At 57.2% G+C, this 19,393-nt stretch overlaps 1 protein-coding gene across 4 annotated transcripts in view; it reads left to right on the forward strand.

Moving 5' to 3' along the window:
- Window positions 1-19,393, forward strand: part of MXRA7 (matrix remodeling associated 7) — a 30,053-nt gene that overhangs the window by 4,168 nt on the left and 6,492 nt on the right. For 3 of the 4 annotated variants that reach the window (XM_075169908.1, XM_075169911.1, XM_075169909.1), the window contains exons 2-4: window positions 3,728-3,823; window positions 6,225-6,285; window positions 10,370-10,469. In XM_075169908.1, the coding sequence (XP_075026009.1) occupies window positions 3,728-3,823; window positions 6,225-6,285; window positions 10,370-10,469 (257 nt within the window). Of the gene's footprint in view, window positions 1-3,727; window positions 3,824-6,224; window positions 6,286-10,369; window positions 10,470-13,028; window positions 13,110-19,393 lie in introns of all 4 variants that reach the window. The other variant, XM_075169910.1, reaches the window with a different exon arrangement.

A 19,393-nucleotide genomic window follows, 5' to 3' on the forward strand; every position in this document is an offset into this window, starting at 1 on the left:
CCTTCCTGGGGGCTCCCAGTGCCCCTGGACACACCAGGCAGCAGAAGCACAAACCACCCAGCTCCCAGCGGGGACTCTTTAAATTTAAGAAGTCAGCATCTCCCCCTCTAATACCTCCTGCTGGACTTCCCGGTGCCGGAGGGGAGAGGGTGTCTAATTCGTCTGGCTTTAATTGGCAGCCGTGCAGGCTGCCTCCGTGCTGCCGCAGGGCTAGGGCAGGAGCTCTGCCGTCCCGCAGCGCGGTGGGGCGGGATGCGGTGATGTGCTACCCGTCCTGGCAGCCCCTCAGCAGCACAGCCCCTGCCAGCGGGATGCGGGGCTTCCTGCCGGACCCGTAACTGCTCGGATGTGCCCTGGCTCTCAGCCGGTGCAGTCTGTGCCGATAACGAATGCATCATCTCTTGCAGTGTCTGCAAACTGGGAAGCAAGGCAGGACGTGTGTCGCCCTCCCGGGGAGCCTGTGTCGTGCCCTCCCCTCCTTCCCAGTCCTGGGGTTGGAGCACAGGGCTGGCGCTGGGACGCGGTGTGGGGCACGGCTGCATTGGGCTTTACGTTGTGTCCCCTACAGTGGGTCGGGGAGGTCGGGCTGCTGCTCAGGCCCTTCTGGGCTGGGTGCGGCCCCGGGAGCCTGCCCAGAGCCGGTGCGCTGCTGGAGCAGAGGCCACGAGGACTCTGCCTTCTGAAGTGCCCACCCGTGTGAACGGCCCCCGGGTAAGGCCTCGAGGGGAGGGCAGGCTTTGCCTGCCCCTGCTCCCTGCCCGGGGATGCCGTCTGGCCCATCCCTGGCAGCAGGAGACATCCCAGTGTTGGTGCCTGTGGCGTTTGCTTGCCAGAGGCTGGAGCAAAAGGGGGAGAGCGCCGGAGGAGACGGCTGGGTGCAGTGCTGGGGGTGCTGCGGTGCGGCATGACCCGGCCCGTGGGGATGGGTGCTGCCGAGCCAGGACTCCTCACCCTGCCGTGGGACGCGCCGGTGTTTTCCTAATCAGACCCGGTGCTGCCTGACCCCTCGCTGGGGGCTGGATGGCCCCGGAGCTTCAGCGGGGCTCTGGCCGCTCCGTGGCTCATCCTCGCCCGCAGCGGTGACGGGGGCACTGGTGGGAGCAGATGCTCCCCGCGCGCGGGGGGGTCAGACCCGCGAAGCGCTGCCTCTGCGGGAGGCGCATCCCCGCCGGGCACCCCGGGGCTGGCAGGACCATCGCCGGGGCAGGGAAGCCGCTCTCCTTCTGTAGCAGCTGCTTCTCTGGCTGGCGGGAGGATGGAGAGCCCCCGCGGTGGGGTGAAGGGGAGCTGCCGACAGAGCAGCTGCTTTGCTGTGCTAAAGTCTGCCCAACATTATTATTTATTCTTTTTTTAAAGGCTTCTTCCTTCCCCTTTTCTCCTGGCTTTTCTCTCTCTGGCTGGCTGTCTCCTGTCTGCTTTCTTTCCCTCTTGCAATGTCTTGCATCAGGCTTGGAGCAGAAAGTGCAGCCATAAATGGCAACGCGCGGGGCCCCGGAGTTTAATCCAAGACAATTTTCTCCCCCTGCTTTGCAGCCTGGGATCTTCCCTTTTCCCGGAGCTGGAGTGGGGCACTCATTTGTCCCCATCCTGTCCATAGATGCCGGGGCTGTTCCTATGACTGAGGACAAGGAGAGGAACACACCAGCCCCGTGAGAAGGGAAACCCATGGCTCAGAGGGGTTTGCGCCGGGGATGGAGGAAGCGGGGAGGAAATGGCCAGAAATGAGCTGAAAACCAGATGATGCTGTGATGGGGAGCCCGGCCTCCACCTCCCGTAGGGCGGGGAGAGGGCTCGCACGGCAGCAGAGCCTCGAGGGAGGGTTTTGGGGGGACAACACCAAGCTCCTGCGTCTGAGCCGTCTTCCCCTGGGTAACTTGGAGCCGTCTGTGGTTGGTGCTGCCTGTGCCCAAAATGTCCCTGGGGGTCTCGTCTTCGCTCCTGAGTCAGCTTCATGCGCGGGCGTCTCGCTTGTTGGCTGTGGAAGCTAAAGGGCAAAAACATGTTTCTGATGATCCAACAAATGCTTCAGCTCTAAAGCCAAGAGCTGCCAAAAGCTGAGACAGATGTATTGCTGCATTGGTATTTAAGGTAAATGACTTGTTGGATTTTAACCCTGCAGGTGCTGGGCTTTCCAAAGCCCCTGGCCAGCTGTGCAGAGGGATGGTTCAGATGTAAGCGGGCACGAGATGTGCTGTGAAGTGGGCTGGGTCCATCCTGCCCGCAAGCAGGAGCGGGCAGGGAGCGCCCGGCATGTTCCCTGCCCCACGTGGCCTCGGGGCCAGGCGGCTGCCGCCGAGCGCGTCCCCTTGCCGATGCCGGTGGCAATGCGATCTTTGTTTGCCGCAGCAGCTGGCCTGGGCAGCCTGTGTCAAGTCTCCTCCAGATACTCCCGGATAATGACGCGTGCAGTCTCTCTGCAGCGCTTCTTGTCGCCCTTTTTTTTCTGCGGAGAGGCTTTCTTGTTCGGCATGCAACCCTGGGGAGATGCTGGCTTGTGGGCTGCCGGCTGGAGCACTTGGGTCCCTGGTTCTCCAGCAGCTTCTGCTGCTGTCTGGCCCCCTCCATGCTTCCCTCGCTCCCCACTGCTCAAAAGAGTCTCCCTGTATTGCCCCTGGGCTGTGTTTCATATAGCAGAGCAGTGCCCAGGGTGCCATAGTGTCCTCTTCGGTTGTCAAGTCTCCCAGCATTGCCCCAACACCTTCCCCCTCCATTTTTCGGCTGCAGGACGCTGCCCTGCTCTTGCAGAGCATCCCGTGCCTGGGCACAGCAGCCCCCGGCTCAGCTGCTCTTACCCCACGGCTGCGGGGGGAACGGGCACAGCAGCACCCACCGGCCCCGGCAGGGCTGAAGAGCCCTGAACTTTGGGGCAGGCTGTTGGGATGCTCCAGGAGGGAGGGCTCTCCCCTCTGCCCCGACCGGCAGGAGCTGCGGGCACAGCCAGGCTCGGGGTGGGGGTTTTGTCCCTGCCGACCATTTTACAGAGGCTGCTCCCCGCCCAGCACTGGTATTGTCACTGCAAGGCCATGGGACGCCATGTCCCTGCTCCCTGCCCACGCGTACCCTCCTCTGCAGCCCCCTCCCGGCCCAGCGGGAAAAGCTTCAGCTGAGAAGCGTTTGGGCTGGGAGAGGGCAGGGGAAGGAAGGCTTTGCACAGGGGTCGAGGCCATCCTGCATGCAAAGCTGATGTGGGGCTGAGAGGGCAGGGAAGCCCCAGCTCCGGGATTGCAGCAGGAGCCTTTCGAGGGGGCATTACCCTGCGATGGAGCAGGCAGCTGGCAGAGCAGGCCCTGCAAGTGTTAACGAACTGAGCTGTTCCTCTCCTCTCCCCTCCTGCTAGCCCTGATCTGCTGCATCAGCATCCCGGGCAGCTGCCTCCAGCCCTGCCAAGACACCCAGGCAGCCGAGCCCGGTGCTGGCCGAGCTGCTCCCCCTCGCCGACGGCTCCTTGCAGGGCTCCCGGCCCTGCAGGCTGGGGCTGCCGCCGAGGGCAGCTCCTGAGCTCCAAACCCTGGTCCAGGGCTGGGCGTTGGAGGTCTCTGGTGTTCCTCACTCCAGCAGCCATGCCGTGGCTTGCCACACGGATTGGAGGCAGCATGGGCTCGGGGCAAGGCGGGCTGCCGGCCACATCTGGAGATTTGTCCGCGTGTGCTGGTGCGTCCGGGGCTGGCTGGTTGAGCACGGGGAGGGCTCGGGGGCGTCTGTGCTCAAAGCTTTTGCCTATTTCCAGATACCACCTTTGGGTGCCTCACCTGGGTCCAGCCTCGAGCACACGGGACAAGCGGAGGATGGATGCGGCCATGCAGCGCTTTCCAGCAAGGCAGAGGTGCGTGGGACGGAGAGCTGGCCTGGGCAGGGTGGCACAGCGAACAGGGTGCTGGTGTCCCTGCATGGATGGGACATCATCCCAGGGTAGCAGTGGCCGTGGTGGGATGGGGGGCAAAGCTTGCCTGCTGCGCTCCCCCGGGGGCGCTTGGACCAAGCCATTAAAAGCCCACCCATTTAAAGCAGGGAGAAACAGTGCTCCAGGGGCCAACGTGCTTCTCGGGTGCGCAGGGAGCGACGCCTGGCTCCTGTGGGGCGTCAGCGAGTGGGGTCACGCGGAGGCAGCCTGGGGGGCTCTGGCGGTGGGGCAGCGATGGGCGCGAGGGAGCGAGCAGCCCCGGCAAGGCAGACGGACGGGGATGTCGAGGCTGGGGCTGCAGCGCAGGGGGAAGGGAGATGCTGGCATCTGCCTCTAAGCCATCCAAGCAGAAAAATGTTGCGCTGCAGCGAGCTACCGGCTGCCATGAGTGGGGGTTCCCAGCACAGCCACGGCCACGGCACGTTGCTGTCGCCTGCCAGCCTGGCATCCCCGGCTGCTCCCTCTCTGCTCCCATCAAATGTTTCCTCCGGTTGGAGGAAGATATTTTGGATATCTTGGGTTGGAGCGGAGATATTTTCCTTCCTCGGAGGTTTGGCACCCAAATTTCCTACTTGCTTCCACTGTTAAATGCTCAGAAATGCTCAGTTCCTAACTCCTGGGCAGGGAACAAGCTAAAATATTCCTTCCTGGGCCGGCTCCTGGAGGGTCGGGTCTCCCTGGGGGCATCCCGGCTCAGAGGGAGAGATGGATGTGATGGGGAACCACTGCCCCGGGCTTGTGGCCAAGTCCCCGGGGCCAAGGCTGAGCATCCCCTCCCCGCACCCTCCCTGTGGCCTCTCCTTTGGGTGCTGCCCCGCTCCCAGCCATGCCCAGGGGAAGCCCGGGTGTCCGGCGGGAAGTGCCCATCTTTGGAAGCGTGGCCCAAAATAGCGGTGGCTGTGGGGGGCGGGGGTCTCGGCGGCGTGTCCTTCTGGGGAGCTCGAGAGCAGGGTGGCGAGAAGAAGCCAAATGGCTGTGAATAATGCGCATTCCTCACCGATGACAAACTAACCTAGTTCTGGGTCGGGGCTGCATACCGCGCTCCAGCAGTTTATCTAAAGCCGTGCACTGCAAAGCCAGCGCTCGGCTCTGCGCAGGGTCCTTCTCCGACCGTCTTCGTTTCCCTCGGGTCTCCTTCGCCCCGACTTTTCCCTTGTCCTCAAGTGTGGTGGCTTGCCAGGCTCCCTCCGTGCTCCTTCCCCTCTCCCCCGTGTGCTCTGCCCTTGGCACGCCAGCCCCATCGCTTCCAATCGAATGCGTGGGGCCGGGGAGGATGCAGGAGGACGTCCTCCGGGGTCCTGCCCACCTCCGGGCTCGGCTCGCGGGGGTTTGCAGCCAGGGTGCTGGGTGCTTTGCGGGAGGAAGGCGCGTATGTGGGGGCATTGCCATGGGTCCCTGTCTTATCTCCAGAGCGGGAGCAGTCCTCTCCCTCCCTGTTTGCCGTCTGCATGACTCTGCTGTGTGTACAAGGGGAAGGAATCTGGGCTTGATAAAGCTTGTTGTAGCTTGTGGGAGGCAACCCCCAAAACTTCCAAAATTGCTTTGCATTTATAAAAAATAACGTGCTGTTGCTGCTCCTGTCTGTGCTCCAGAGATGAGCTGTGCCCCGCAGCGCGTGTGGGCAGGCACGTCTTGGAGGAGCGAGGGGCCGGGGGTCCATGGGCAGCAGCCAGCGGTGTCTCGGGGGTTGCTGCCAGGCGAGGCTGGGAGGGCTCCTGGCAGGGTCCCAGCACGAACCCCCCAGCGTTGCCTTTGACCACTGGTCCCTGCTGGCAAGTGCTCCTGCGCTTTGGAGCAGCTGCTTGGCCCGTGGCTGCAAGGTGGCTTTTCTGGGGACCTGCCTTTTCCTAGGGCTGGGATGGCCCGTCCAAGCCTGGGGGCACACAGGAGAAGTCCCCGCGGCTTGTGCCTCAGTCCCCTGCACGTCCCTGCGCAGGGTGGGGGGCGCAGGGGGTGCTGACGGGGGGTGCCAGCCCGGGAGGGTGCTCGGGCACAAGGCTGTGCCTGAGGACGTCGGGATAGCAGGTTCTTCTTAAAAACCTTCATATCCCCTCGATTACGGGGAGGCACTTGCATTTCGCAGCCTCTGGGTGGGAGTGCATCAAGAAGGCCAAATCCTCCACTGACAGGTGAGAAGTAAGCAGACTAACAAACCTTGCTCGTTAGTGAGCGTAAGTTTGGCCTTTTCCGTGAAGGGGTACCCAGCCCTCCCCTCAGGAGCTCAGGTCTCTGCCTCCCCCCCCGCAGGCTCTCTGCCCTGGTCGAGCACGCGCAATTTAGCACAGCACCTTCTTCTCACGGCTGCTCTGGTTTTGACTTCCAGGAGGAAGATGCGGACTCAGAAAACGAGAAGCTGGTGGTGAGAGAGCCAGAGGATGAGGATGGTGAGTGCCGAGCAAGCCAGCACCCTGCGGGGAGGGTACGGACGGGTCTGAGGGGCTGAAGCCCCGAGCGCTTGGGGATCCTCTCCTTCCTCCAGGAAATGCAGAGGCAATTCCTACCCCAGCAGCAGCCTGTTTGCTTCCCCGGGTGCCCTTGGGCTGTTTGCCTTGGGGTACTTTTGTGATGAAGCTGCCCCAAAAGCTCCTTGCTCACATTCAAGGCTATCTCCAGGGGCTTTAGTCAGAGCCGTGTTTAACTGATCAGTAATTAGTTGATTGGAAAATGATTAATTGACTAATTGGGGTGACAACTGCTGCATGCATAAGAAAATGAAACAGATGGTGCCAAGCAAGAGTGTGTGTCTGAAGGGGACTCTGCCCTCCTGAGCAGCCCCGGAGACGCTGGGATGTCCCTAACAGCCCCTGCCCGGGGTGGCCGTGGGCAGTAGGAGAGCTTGGGGCGTTCCCCCTTCCCTGCCCCACTTTCCGCTTGCCCTTTTCTTAAAAATTCGCTGTGTGGCAATCCCCTGCCTCGGGAGGATTACGCCTAATGCCACAGAGAATCAAATTTTAATCCTGGTGCCGTGCCCGCAAGGTGGGGGAAGTGCCTTTGGAGACGGGGTTCCCAAAAGACACTTACTGCACCTCGTTAGGCTTCCTCGCAGCACTGGTGATTGGGGATGTTACTGTGGGGGACTGTGGGAGACCTGGTTTGAGGAATGATGGACGTATCCTGCCAAATGGATGCTCAGTAACGCTGCTCTGCCAGGGTCTGCGTCCTTCGGTTCAGCCCCGTTTCGGGGCTGCTCCAGCACTGCTGTGCATCACCCCGAAGTGGCTGTGGCTTGGGAGCAGGTAGAGATGACAGTCCCTGGCCACGGGTCGTGGCTACCCCAGCATCCTCCCTGAGCATCTCCTGCAGACAGCCACCGACCCCTCTCCTGAATTATTTACACCATTTGAGGTGTTTTAACGGGACTGGCTAAAGCAGTGGCTCAGCTTGCTGAGGAGGCGGCGAGCGGTGCGCAGCTGGGAATAACGGTGGTGCCCTGGCTTTGCTGGGGAGAACCTCGCCCCTTCCTTCGCCGTTTCTCCTGCGCGTCGCTCGGTCCTGGCCCAACTCAAGCCACCGAGCTGCTGCCCGGCAAGCCTGCGAGCAGGGATTCCCCTCGGGCAGGCGGGGGTGGCATGGGCAGTCTGTCACCAGCCCGGGATGCTGCCGCGGTGGCCAAACCCACCAGAGCAGCCTTCCCCCCGCTTCGGGCAGCGAGGCTCGCGGGGAGCGGGCAGGTACTTGTGCGCACAGGGCGCGCCGGAGCGAGCGCGTTCGGAGCAGAGGCGCGCTCGAGGGGCGGCTTTCACCCTGCGAGCCTGGCAACGCAAGGGCAGAGAGATGAGAGACAAATGTTTTCTTTAATATGAACTCACAGAGACTCTTGAGTAAGTAGGTCACCTCGTATTTCTGTGGCGTTTTCACTGTCCACGTGAAAACCTGGCCTCCCCTTTTCCGTGTGTTTCCTGAAGTTTGTTTTCAGTCTGCAAAGAAAGTTCCTGAGCTCAGAAAACATCCAGCGGTTTCCAAAGCCGCACACTGGCTCCTTTTTAACCACAACATGTGGGCCGGGAGATGGGTCGCCTCCTCGCCTCCCTCTTCCCTTATTCTTTTCTGGCAGAGTGGCAATTAAACTGCCCTTTTTGGGACAGGCAAAATCCCGAATCTCTATTTGGCAGAAAACCACATGAGGGAAATGATCTTAATTGTCCTTGAAATCAGGCGAGCTATACAAAGGTAATGAAACAGCTCCTGCTCTGCATCAGGGTAAGAAACAGGATGTTACACCCTCTTTTTTTCTTTTTCTTTTCTTTTCCTTCTCCTTTCTCTTAATATCTCCCAAAGCAGCAGCCAGCTGAATTTTCTTCCCATGCACTTTTACGGCCACCCAAAGGGCTGATAAGCCGCAGCATTACTACTTGTTTCCAGCTGGCCAGACTTGCTTGTCTGCCGGTTCGGAGGGTTTTCCCACTGAGGGCAGGGGGATGTGGCCAAGCTGAATGTTTGGGGCTGCGGGATCGGAGCATGGGGGTGCTTGTGTTCGGACACTTGTGGAGACGCGAGGGAAAGGGTTTGCCTTGTTGTTCCCCCAGGAGCCCCGACGGTGTTTTGGGATTAGAGAAGCACTCCAGATCAGTAACTGAGCAGTAATCCACCAGGACTTCCAAGGGAAGCTCCCCATGATCAGGGACGCGGAGATGCAGAGAAGAAGGGAGGAAATGTGGATATCTGCAGGGAGAAGGTTTCTGTTAAATTCCCAGCCCACTAACATCACTCCAGGCACGCTCCGTACGCTGGTGGCGGTGACCTTGCAGCGGTCGGCGTGCTCGGTCCCGTACCCGCCCGCGCAGCCTTGTACGGCTTGTTTTTGAGATCTTAAGTTTCCCCATCTACAAACTGAGGCTCTGACTTGCCTTTCGCGGGGGGTCCCCAAGGTCTGCGAGAGCTCTGGCAGCAGCTGAGCGCATGCATGAGCTTGGGGTTGGAGAAATCACTAAATCAAACAGTTGCCCCTGGACAGGGGGAGAAAATCCTTAAGGGGAGTATTGACCGGAAAATAAAGAGAAGCTGCTGATGCTGAATCCGTCTGGGTGTGAGGAAGGGAGGAGAGGGGCTGTGGGGTGTTTTTCATTTGGGCAGGTGGAGGAGGAGAGACTGTCATGAATGTGGTGCCTGCAATAGCAGCGGTGAGGACTGGAAGGGGCTTCCTAGGTGGCTGGGGACAGAGAATAGGTTATGTACAAGTTGGGGCTTTCTTTCCTGCCACAGAAGACAGAGGAATTTCACCGCTCTTGGGGTCTTGCTGGTGCTGGGAGGTATCATCCTGGGTATCTGGTTTGTGCAATTTTTCCGGGCCATGCAGATAATACAGTAACATCTTCTTTTTGTGGACCCCTTAGAAGTATTCCCAGGGCTCCAAGGGATGGTGGAAACAGCAGATGTTTCTGGGTGGATGTGGAAACAGCAATGCTAGATGGCTCGACGTGAGGCAGCTGGGTCCTGCAGTCCTTGGGAGATAAAGGCTCACAGATAAACAGCCCACAGATAACCCATAAAGGCAACTACGCAAAGCAGCCGCTCTTCCTGGGCTGCCCTTTGGATTGACCTCCACTCCTGTTGTTTTCTCCCGTCCGCAGGAAGATCAAGCAGGGGAGAGGTTTTTAAAAGCAAATAGTGCTCGAACAAAATCCGATTGGAAAAGGATCGGCTTTGGCTCAGAGTCTGTGAGCTTCGGTGCTCTAATTAGCACAGGGCTGAGGCTGGCGAGCTGGGTAGGAGAGCAGCCGGGCCTGGAGAAGGAGACCTCAGTTTCCTCTTCAGGTCTGTCTGCTGGTGACAGAGGGACTTGGACCCAGCTGCGTTGGTGCTCCTGGGGCTCCCTTGGCGCAGCTCTGTTTGCAGCCCCGGGATTTGCGGTGTGGCACCTCGTTTTTTCACAGTCTTTGTCAAGGGCTGCAGGAGAGCTGCTGGGCTGCGTGGCCTGGGACAGCTCTGCTCGTGGCACCATCTGTGAGCCCCCGGCATGGGAAAGGGCTGCTGGACAAGGAGAGGGAGAGAGGAGGAATGCATGTCTGGAGAGGAGAAGCGGAAAATGCTGTGAGCTAATCAGGGCAGGATTAGCATGTCTTGATAAGCCAAGATGGGCCTGCAAGACTTAGAATCCAAAGAGAGCAATAGCATATGGTTCCTGTGCTGTAGGATCTACTTGTATCTGCTTCCAAGCAGGGCTGCTCCCTCGCAGCAGTCCTCCCTGTTTCCAGTGCTAGCTGCAGCTGGGACTCCTGCTGTCCTCTGGCCAGCAACACCTTGGCTCTCCACCGCAATCGACACAGCTTCCCCAACACGGCCCAGGCTTTCTGGAGACTGTGGAAGTATCTTTTGGGGTGGCCATAGCGTTTAGGGTGCGTGCGTGGGAGCAGGGGTCAGCAAGAAGCTCAAGGACACAAGCCCACTGCTGTTGATCGTTGCTCTCGGGAGGTCTCTGGCTCACACAATCTCTTGCTCTTCTTTGTCTCTCCCTCTCCCGCTCTCCAGCTGCAGATGAGACATTCTCTTTTAAATACAGTCCTGGAAAGCTGAGGGGAAACCAGTACAAGTCAATGATGACCAAAGAAGAACTCGAGGAAGAACAAAGGTGAGTTTCCTTTTCCTTCTTGCCCAAGGCCATCCGGTTGGCATCCTCCTGAAGCAAGCTGGGTGTGTTCAGACCTCTCTCTCCCCGCAAACTGCCTTGGTAGCCTTGGGCTCAACACCTCCTTGCACCGTGGTCCAGACCTCTCCCGCCCAGGAGGACTTTCTGAGAACAATATTTTGAGAACAAATAAAGTCACACTGATTTAGGAGATGAAGACACTGTGGCCTTATATATCCTTGGAGCTGTTCAAGCTCCTTCTCTGGATCCTTAGACCAAGCTGATGCAAGCTGGTGTAGTTCCCCTGATCCCATTACTACCACGTTGATTTACATCTGTTGAGGTTCTGACCTCTAGCTGCTTCCCCTCCCTTTACCCTGTGGATGGCCTCCAAACTGAGGACATGGGCATAACTCGGAAATACTGGAGCAAAGTGAGTGAGTGTGGAGCCTTAGAGTTCACTGTGACGGGGCTGAGGCTGGGAATGTCCGTACCTAGGGCTGGCTCCTCAGCTGTAAGTGACGGTGAGGATTTGCCATGCAGTGGCCCTGGTAGAAAAGGAGAATTGTCCATCTCGCACTTTTTGCTGAAGTATCCTCCTGAGCTTGAGCCCTGCCTGAAGAAAGGAAGAGCCTGTCCCGTTACCGAAAACAAGCTTTCTAGCTAAAGACTTCCCAGCCTATACAAGGGAAATCAAACCCAGCCTTGCCCCTCGAGCTGCAAAGCCCTATCCAAAGGCAGTCTGTGCTGTCAGTGTGAAGTCTCCGCTTATGTGCGGGGGGAGTCCTTCAGCCCACGGGCACCCAGACCCCATGCTAAACCAGACACCAACCCTGCAGCCAAGGGCTTTGTCCTACAAGCCGGCTCTGTGGCAGGCCGCTCCCTAGCAGACGCGTGCAGCTCGCGCCCCTTCCCTCTTGGCCGAGCTGCAGGGAACCAATTTCCCAGTGGTGGCTCAAGGTCAGCCTGGGAGATGTTGTTCTCCCCGCTGCTGTCCCAAGGGCTATGGGACTCAATTCTCTACCCAGTGGTGTGCACCCCCTGGGATGATTTGGAGGAACTTGTCACCCCTTGCCTGTGATGCTGTGGTTTGGGCACCACCACAACTGGCATGGTATAAAGGCCTGACGCGGACGAAGTGGAGACTTGAGTGCAGCAGGAAAGGCAAGGATGGAGGGATCGCACCTTGCCCCTGGATCAGGCGTGATCCTCCTGGCAAGCCTGGCCTCAAGGCCTCTGGGCAACATCTCCACGTTGCTGGCAGCTGGGCTGGCCAGGCTTTCTCTCCATGGCGTGAGCAGGAGAGAGACCTGCCCAAGGGCTGGCACAGACGTGTCCTCACCCTGCTCCTGTGGGAGACTCTGGTGGTGCAGAGGGCTCCGTGCAGGCTGCCTTCGCTAGCTGAGCCTGCAGCCCACAGCTCTTCTCTCCATGTCAAACCCGACTTTCCCATCAAGGGGTGTCTTCCCTTTCTCACCTGCCTTCTGGGCTCCCAGTTGTCCTCAAATCTTGGGCTTCACCTGCCTTGGAGCACTGCCAGGAGCAAAGAACTGCAAGGGCTGTGTGCTCTGGAGTCAGCAATAGAAATGAGCTGCGGTTTCCTCTGGCAATGGGTTGATTCTGCATTGGTGGCATCAGGAAAAATGTGGTTTGCTTTCCTCCTTTTGTTGTATCCTTATCATGCCTGGAGCCCCCAACCTCTTAGCGTCGTTGTATTTTTCACTTGGGGAGGGCAGAGGTGGAATGAACTGAGTGAATGTGAGTGAACCCCGTGGGGCTCAATGGGAATTGCTTTTCAGGATCCTGCTAAGCACCGATGAAGGGGAAGAAAAAAAAAATCTACCTGCAGCAGGCAAATTTAAACCCTTTTGCACCAGCAGCTCAATCCAAACCAGCTGAGCAATCGCTGCTCGGGTTTTCATGGCCACGAGTCCTGTAGGGCCTTCAGCTGGTTCCTCTGTGGCAACAAATGCTCCTGCTGTCACCTGGGGGTCCGGGGACACTGAGGGGACATTGCCTACAGACAGCAGTGGGATGGGGACTGTAGAACCGGCTCAGGGGGCTGGTGGACCTTTCCTGGGCACATGGGACCTCCCAGGCATCGTTGATCATGTCCGTCTGTAGCGGTCCCAGGGCAGGACAGTGCACCCGGGACTGACGGACAGTGCCTGGACATCGGGGTCCTTTGGAGGCTCTCAGCAGCCTTCTACTCTGAGGGCCATTGGCAGACATGTTTTTCCTACTGCTCCTTTATTTTCTCCTTTTCCGTATTTGTGTTGTTCATTTCTTTAAGGCAGCTTTGTGAATTTTTTTTTGCTTTGTTGCTGGCTTACTTTTTCCCCTCCAAATCTTCACTGCGGCATCAGCAGCTTTTCCTTTCAGGCCTTGCAGGTGGTGTAAGGGGGCAGGGCTGCTGCCAGGTAAGCTCCAGACGAGCTGAGCGCAGCGGCTCAGCCCAGTCCTGCATCCGTCTCCCTCGGCAGCTCCATCCCTCTCCCCGACTCCGTGCACCCCGACCACGCTGATCTGCTGTGACCCAGGTTTGCCACCTTTATGTTGCAGGATTGAGCTGACCTCTGATCTCACATCCCTGTAGCAAGTACCTTAGGTCCTCGGCCACAAACATTCTTGCAAATCTTTTTGGTAAGGACACACTCTTTCTTAGAAGTAGTGGTACCACCGATAACATCTGCTAATGTGCTTTTTTTTGCTTTTGGGTCTCATTTTCTGGGGGAGGGCTTGTTTCTGAGTTGCAGTTGACTGCCTGTCCCACCTCCCTCCCCCTTCCCTCCTCATAACAGATTAATGAGTCCGCTCCCCTCCGCCTCCATCTCGCTTTCCATGAGCGCTCTGGGGGGAATGGGGGCTCTCGCGTTCGGATGCTCTCCTCTTCCATCTTGGATGCCTCAAGTTGGACATCCCACCACCACTTCTGTTTCCTGATTTGGAAAATTAGGGCTGCTGAGTGAGGGGGTAGTTAGTCCTAAGGGGTGTTGCCAAAGCTGAGACAGGCTCAGTCTTTGCTTTTAGCCCTGTCAGCCCTCCAGTTTTCCCATGGACCAACAGGTTCCCGTACAAAGCAGCCTGTAAGCAGCATCCCCAAAAATGCAAGTGGGTGCCCCAGGCCCCCTTGAGGCTACTTCTTGTGGCGATCGGTAGTCCACAAGTTTTAATTTGGGGACCCCTGATTTTGGAGGTGCCATTGAAAGAATTACTTGTCTTCTCCAGGAAGAGCTGTAGGACTTCAGACAGGAGAGGACGGGCATGCAGTAGATGGGGTTACTTAAGCAAAAACCCACTTCTGCTCTAACCTGCATCACTCCAGAAGCTGCGGTTGTCTTGCCTAGTATTCACTTGAGTCTTGCGGCTTCAAACTGGTGCTAAATCTGGACTAAAAGGGGAAGGAATGTGACCTTTACTGAGTGATGCAACTTCCTGCTGCTGGTTACTTCAGTCTTAAAAAATAGAGGAACTTCTCAGTGAGGGAGGAGGACAGTAAATCTACTTGGGAAATACATCTGCTGGGGTGGTGGCTGTGCCTGATCACACCTGGTGGGCCACCAGTACTTCTAGAACAGAAGCACGTAGTGTTTGCTCCCCTGGGGGAGAAAAATAGTCTGGGCAGGAAGGGGAAGAGTGCAGGGGAAGGATGCAGCCCTTAGTCAAGCCAGCACAGCGTATTTCCCAAATCCTTCTCTTCTGCACCTGAGGCTTTTGGCTATCTACTGCCAACCGTAGGTGCCATGGCAAAGCACTAGTTCAGGCTGAGAAATACGACTCGTAGCGGTGCAGCTTGCCCCCGTTCAGACAGGGCTGAGTTGTGTAGGCATGAGAGACAGCTCACAAGGGCTGACTGTTAGGTGTTGCTGTCCTGGCAGATGAGGGAGGAAGAGGAAGAGCTCGCCAGTGTGCCTTCAGGGCCTGGCTCGCATGGATGGATTGAAGTGGTCTCTGCTAGCTGCTTTTCAAACCTCCCTTAAGGTTGAAAGAGGTTAGTGGTGGTTTTTTGGAGTTAGAAAGGAGTATGATCAGGACTGTGTTGATCATTGACAGCTGCAACAAGGCTCCACTCAAGGTAAAAGAGAAAATCAGAAGAAACAACTTCCTTGGGTCTCCACTTTCAGTTCTCGCTTTCCATGAGGCAGAGCAGGTCCCAACCCAGTCTTGGTTGGCCTCGGTGATGCCGAGGGGTTGAGCTGTCTGTGCTCTGTCCTTGCCACTCTTTGCTAGGTGTGTTGGCTGGAGAAGGGAGAGCAGATCCCATGTGACGGTCTGTGGAAAGGTCTCTCCTCCCTGTCCTCTCTCTTGTTTCTGGGGTTTAGGAAGAGGTGCCCCATGCGGCCTCAGCTGGGGCACCCTTGCAGACCCCTTGAGCGGGGTCTGAGTGAATGGCACCAAACTGCGCAGACACACTCCACTGTTTGCTGGTGCACTCATGGATGGAGCAGGTGATTCCCCAGATCACAGTCTCCTTCTGTAAGACTGAGAAGGTAGGGTTGGCTTCCCAGTTTCCTTGGCTAATGGGCTCAGTTCCCACAGCCAGGTGACCCATTCCAGGAGCAAATTCTCCTCCTGCCTCCCAGTCCTCTCCTCCCATCTGCTGGCCAGCCATGGGTGGGTTGAGGAGACACTGCTTGAATCCAGGCTAGATTTAATCCCAGGGCTGAACTGCAAGCTGGAATTCATGCAAGGGGAATTGGATGGCTCCAAGTCTCGCACTTTTCTTGGTGGTAATTTAGCAATGGAAATCTGCTCCTCCCCAGCTGGGTTCAGAGTACCTCTTGGTTATGAGGCACTGAATAGAACTGGTCTTGGACCCTGGAGTTTCAGCAAGGCAGGGTGCTCCAGACGGACCCTGGCTCTGGGGAACGACAGAAAGGAGAGACCTTTCCCTGCTCTGCCAGACATCCCAGATCAAAGTGGGGATGCAGCTGTGGCTTGAGGGAGAACCGTGCTGAAGTTCGGTTTTGAACGAGACAATGCTCGTGATGACAACTCTCGAGCACACAAGGGCAGGAAGCAGCTGCAGGGGTTTAATGACTCTGTTGACAGACCTTGACCTATTTTGAACATCTCCACTACTGGTCCTCCAAAAATAAGTGGGTGGACTGGGCTGGGGGAGATTGCATTTCAGGAGAGCTCTCCATTGGCATCTGTCCCTGTCCACCCCTTGCATTGCCATCACATAGCCCTGCCTCACTTGCTTGCTCCCCCCCTCTGTATAGCATGGGATCTGGGCCTCTTCCTCCTCCCTTCTCTTCTGCTAACCTTCACCCCCAACCCAGCGGCTTTGCTGTCCTGTCCTGTCCAGCATGGTGCTTCTTTTGGATGAGGGAAGCTGGTAAGTTTGGGCTTTCTTTGGGTTTTTATTATTTGTTTGCTCTTCATCTTCTGCAGCACGATAGTCGTCCTGGGCTGAGGGAGGAGGAGTAGCAGCAAGGGATCGCAAAGCCTAGGGCCATGGGACTCTTCAGGTCAAGCTGGCCACTGCTTCACTGCGGCTACCAGCCACAGGAATGGCACCAACCATGGGCAAAACACCCAGCACATGAGGCACGTTTTCTTCCCGCCTGCCTCCTGTAGGAAAGGGGCACTGTGTGTTTGGGGGCCCCTGCTGAGCTCCCCCTGCTCTGATGCTCCTTCCTTAGGTGCCAGACTCTGCTTGTAAGAGGAGGGAGTCTCCTGGTGGCCCAGTGCTGTTCCCTGCCTCCACCATATCCACAGGGAAAATGTCCTCTGACCTACAAGATGTCAGTGGAGTTGAGCTCTGGCCCTATTAATAGAGCATCTGATTGAGTCATGAGTTCCCAGCAGCTTTAAAAACTGAGCAACTCAGGATGCCTCCCTCGGAAACCCAGGAGAAAGGGAGGCCAGGAAGCCCCTTCCTCATCTCCTCCTCTCCTGTCCCAGAGAGGAAACTTTTGCAAGCTCCCCAGTAGCTTTTGCAGGGTGTGAATCTCTGACCCTGCCCTGGGATGAGATTTCAGACCAAACAGCAACTCTGCTTTGAGCTCCCGGGTTTTTTCTTTTGGCTCAGCTTGTGGCTGCTTCTCCGTGTCTCCCTCACCCAGCGCTCACAACTTGTCTTCATCTGCTTCCGCTTAATCCTGTGCGGCATGGGCAGCTTGCCGTTCTCTATCTGCTAACTCTCTGGGAGCCTGGCTCTGCCTCTGCTGCGGCTCCCCTGTGGCCAGGGGAGACCAAGGGCTGTGGGGAGTCGGGGCATCACAGCAGGCTGGGTGCGAACTGGTAGACAGCGAGCTGGAGCACAAACACTGAGCGATGGAGGAAAGCGCAGACTGGCCCATCCGTGGCTTTTCCCACTGCTGCAGCGTTGGCTGGGGGATGGGGACATGACTGAAGGAGGTGATCGTGGCCTCTCGGCTGAGCTGGCCGGGAGCTTGAGCCGCCTTCCCGGCTGTGCTCTGGCCTTTTTGGCTGTTCTGCTTTGGCTGGGAAATGTGGGAAGCTTCTGTCTTCAGCAGTGGGCAAGGTCCGCTCAGGAGGTGACGCAGTCCCCGACCCTACTGACTCCTCGCTGGCCCCTACCCTAAAGGTGATGGGACTTGTGCTCCCCAGCCGCGCAGGCTCTGGCAGCCTCAACAGCAGTAGGTATCTCCCAAGGTCATGTACATCTTTCGACTTTTATGTGCCGCTGGAGGAATTTCGGATTTGTGTTGATAGAAGCTCCCTTTGGTACCTCTCATTGTCCTGCTCTTCTCTTTTCTAAGCACTGACTGTCTCTCCCTGTTCTGCATTTAAATCCTCTTTCTCCGTGTTTTACCTATTGGCTGAAGGAACTGGCCCACACTTCGGGGACCTCCGGGAAAGCTTAGATTTAGTTTGTCATTCCTCATATTCTTCCTGCAATACCCTGATCCTGGACAAGACTGGGTTATGGTCACTACCAGAAATGAGATGGTAGGTGCCCCAGTGAAAGAGAAATGGGAAGCAGTGGTGATGGGACCATCCCCAGCAGTGAGACGGGAGGGAACTGCCTGGGGGGAGCTTGGCCACCCATTGCCAGGTCTGCCCAGCACCCAAGGCCTTTCTTCACTGCTCTTGATCCTCAAGGGTCAATCCTAGCCTGTCTGGATTGAAAATCCAGATTGCTATCTGCCCTCCTTGCCAGGATTTCAGACCAGAGGACTGATGTTCCCGAGAAACCGAGCACCTGCTCCCTCTGCCAGGTGAAGGAGCTGGGAATGGTCCGCACTTCAGAAAATCAGCTTTCTGAGTGAAACTATTCCTGAAAAGAGCACAAGTGATTGCCAGAGGTGGTTACAGCAAGATGCTCTGGGATCTCCTGGGAGTGGGTCGGGACTCCTTTGGAAAGCTATAGTCTATGGATGGGCTACAGGATTTCCTGACCTCCTGCTGTGGATTTTGCACGCATGAATGCCACCAGCCCAGCCAATTTGTCAGTGCTGGGATGCTGTCTGCTCTCAAAGCCCATGCCCTCGTGCTAATGCTACAGCTGAGTTGGAGTGAGGTCCTTCTGAGGCCATCAGAAGGACATCCAGTTTCCATGCTTCAGGAGAAGCATGGTCTTTTGAGACCTTCAGTACCTCAGCCTCCCTCATAAGCCAGGACCTGCCCTGTCTGAGCTCCTTGTTCTCCAGTTGTTCCTTGCACAGAACCATGTCCAGCTGACAAATCATACCATTTACTGACTTGGCCTTCAGCTGGGGCCAAAGCAGAGATATTTGGATAATTTGTGTCTGAAGAGAGGATACGGGCTTCCAGCAAAACAAGACTCTAACCTGGTTTGATTGATGTGCTGCTAGGGGAAAGCATGTCAACGAGGTTGATCTCATTGTCCAAGGCGAATAGGAAGGAGGGAAGAGCCAAGGATAAGCAGTGGCTCAAAGCTCTCAGCCTCCATCCCAAGCTAATTAAGTCTCTCGAGCTCTGTGGCAGCAATGTCAGAGCTTCTCAGCCTGAGGCGTTATACGGCCCTGATGTCCCTAGTGACGGACTGTCTCATGCTCTTTAGTCTAATCCCACTCACAGCTTGCTCCAAGAGCAGTAAGGGTATCCCTGTTGTGCAGATGGAGAATTTACGGCTCCTCCATTAAGTTCATGCTTGGTTTAAGGTCTTCTCACCCCAGCTGTCGGCCTAGCCCTGTCCTGGAGGTGAGTATCCCTGTGAGGGGCTGCAGCCGAGCCCCATACACCCTCCCTGACATTCTCCATCCGTCACCACTCCAACTGCGTCATGCTGGAGGGCACCTCTCCTTCTGGCCCCCGTGGCAACGAGCTTATGCCCTCGCGCGTGAAATCTGATTACGCTTGCGTGACTTGACCGGGATGATCTGATCCTCGGCGCTGGGAATCTTGCAGAGCGATTATCCACTCTGGAGAATTTCCTTTCTTTGTCCTAACGGGCCAGCCACTGAGCTTCCGCGGTGTTGCTTGAGTAACCCCGGTCCCACGTGATGCTTCAGCCTGTATCCCCCATCCGGGATCCGGGTCGCCAGCTGCACTTGTGAGGCTGCGGGAGAAGGCAACCTTTTGCACAGGATTGAGGAAGACATGAGGCTGTAACTTGCCTTCATGCTGTGGCTGTCAGGAGCAGGGGACTTTCAAATGGGGCTCAGGTGTTATGGGCAGTGAACCCTATCGAATTCAGGAGGAATTAGGCTGGGGTGCATCTGTGTGTGTTTGTAAGTGCCCAGGTAATGTGTATTGTAGCTTCCCTCTAACTTAGCGCAGGTCTCTGTGTCGGTGGGCAGCTGCCCAGCCTACTGTCAGGTGTTTCCCATTGTGGATGGTGGGCCATGGGAGGTGCCGGGGCAGTAAGGGCAGAGCGTCTGAAAGGCTCAAGCTGAGAACAAGGGACCACATTTTTTAGCCTTAGCTCTTCCAACAACATGCTGCAAGACCTCAGGGAGTGCCTGGATGTCCCCACCCATAAAACACATCTA

Source organism: Calonectris borealis, chromosome 20 (genome assembly GCF_964195595.1).
Source record: "Calonectris borealis chromosome 20, bCalBor7.hap1.2, whole genome shotgun sequence".
Lineage (NCBI taxonomy): Eukaryota > Metazoa > Chordata > Aves > Procellariiformes > Procellariidae > Calonectris > Calonectris borealis.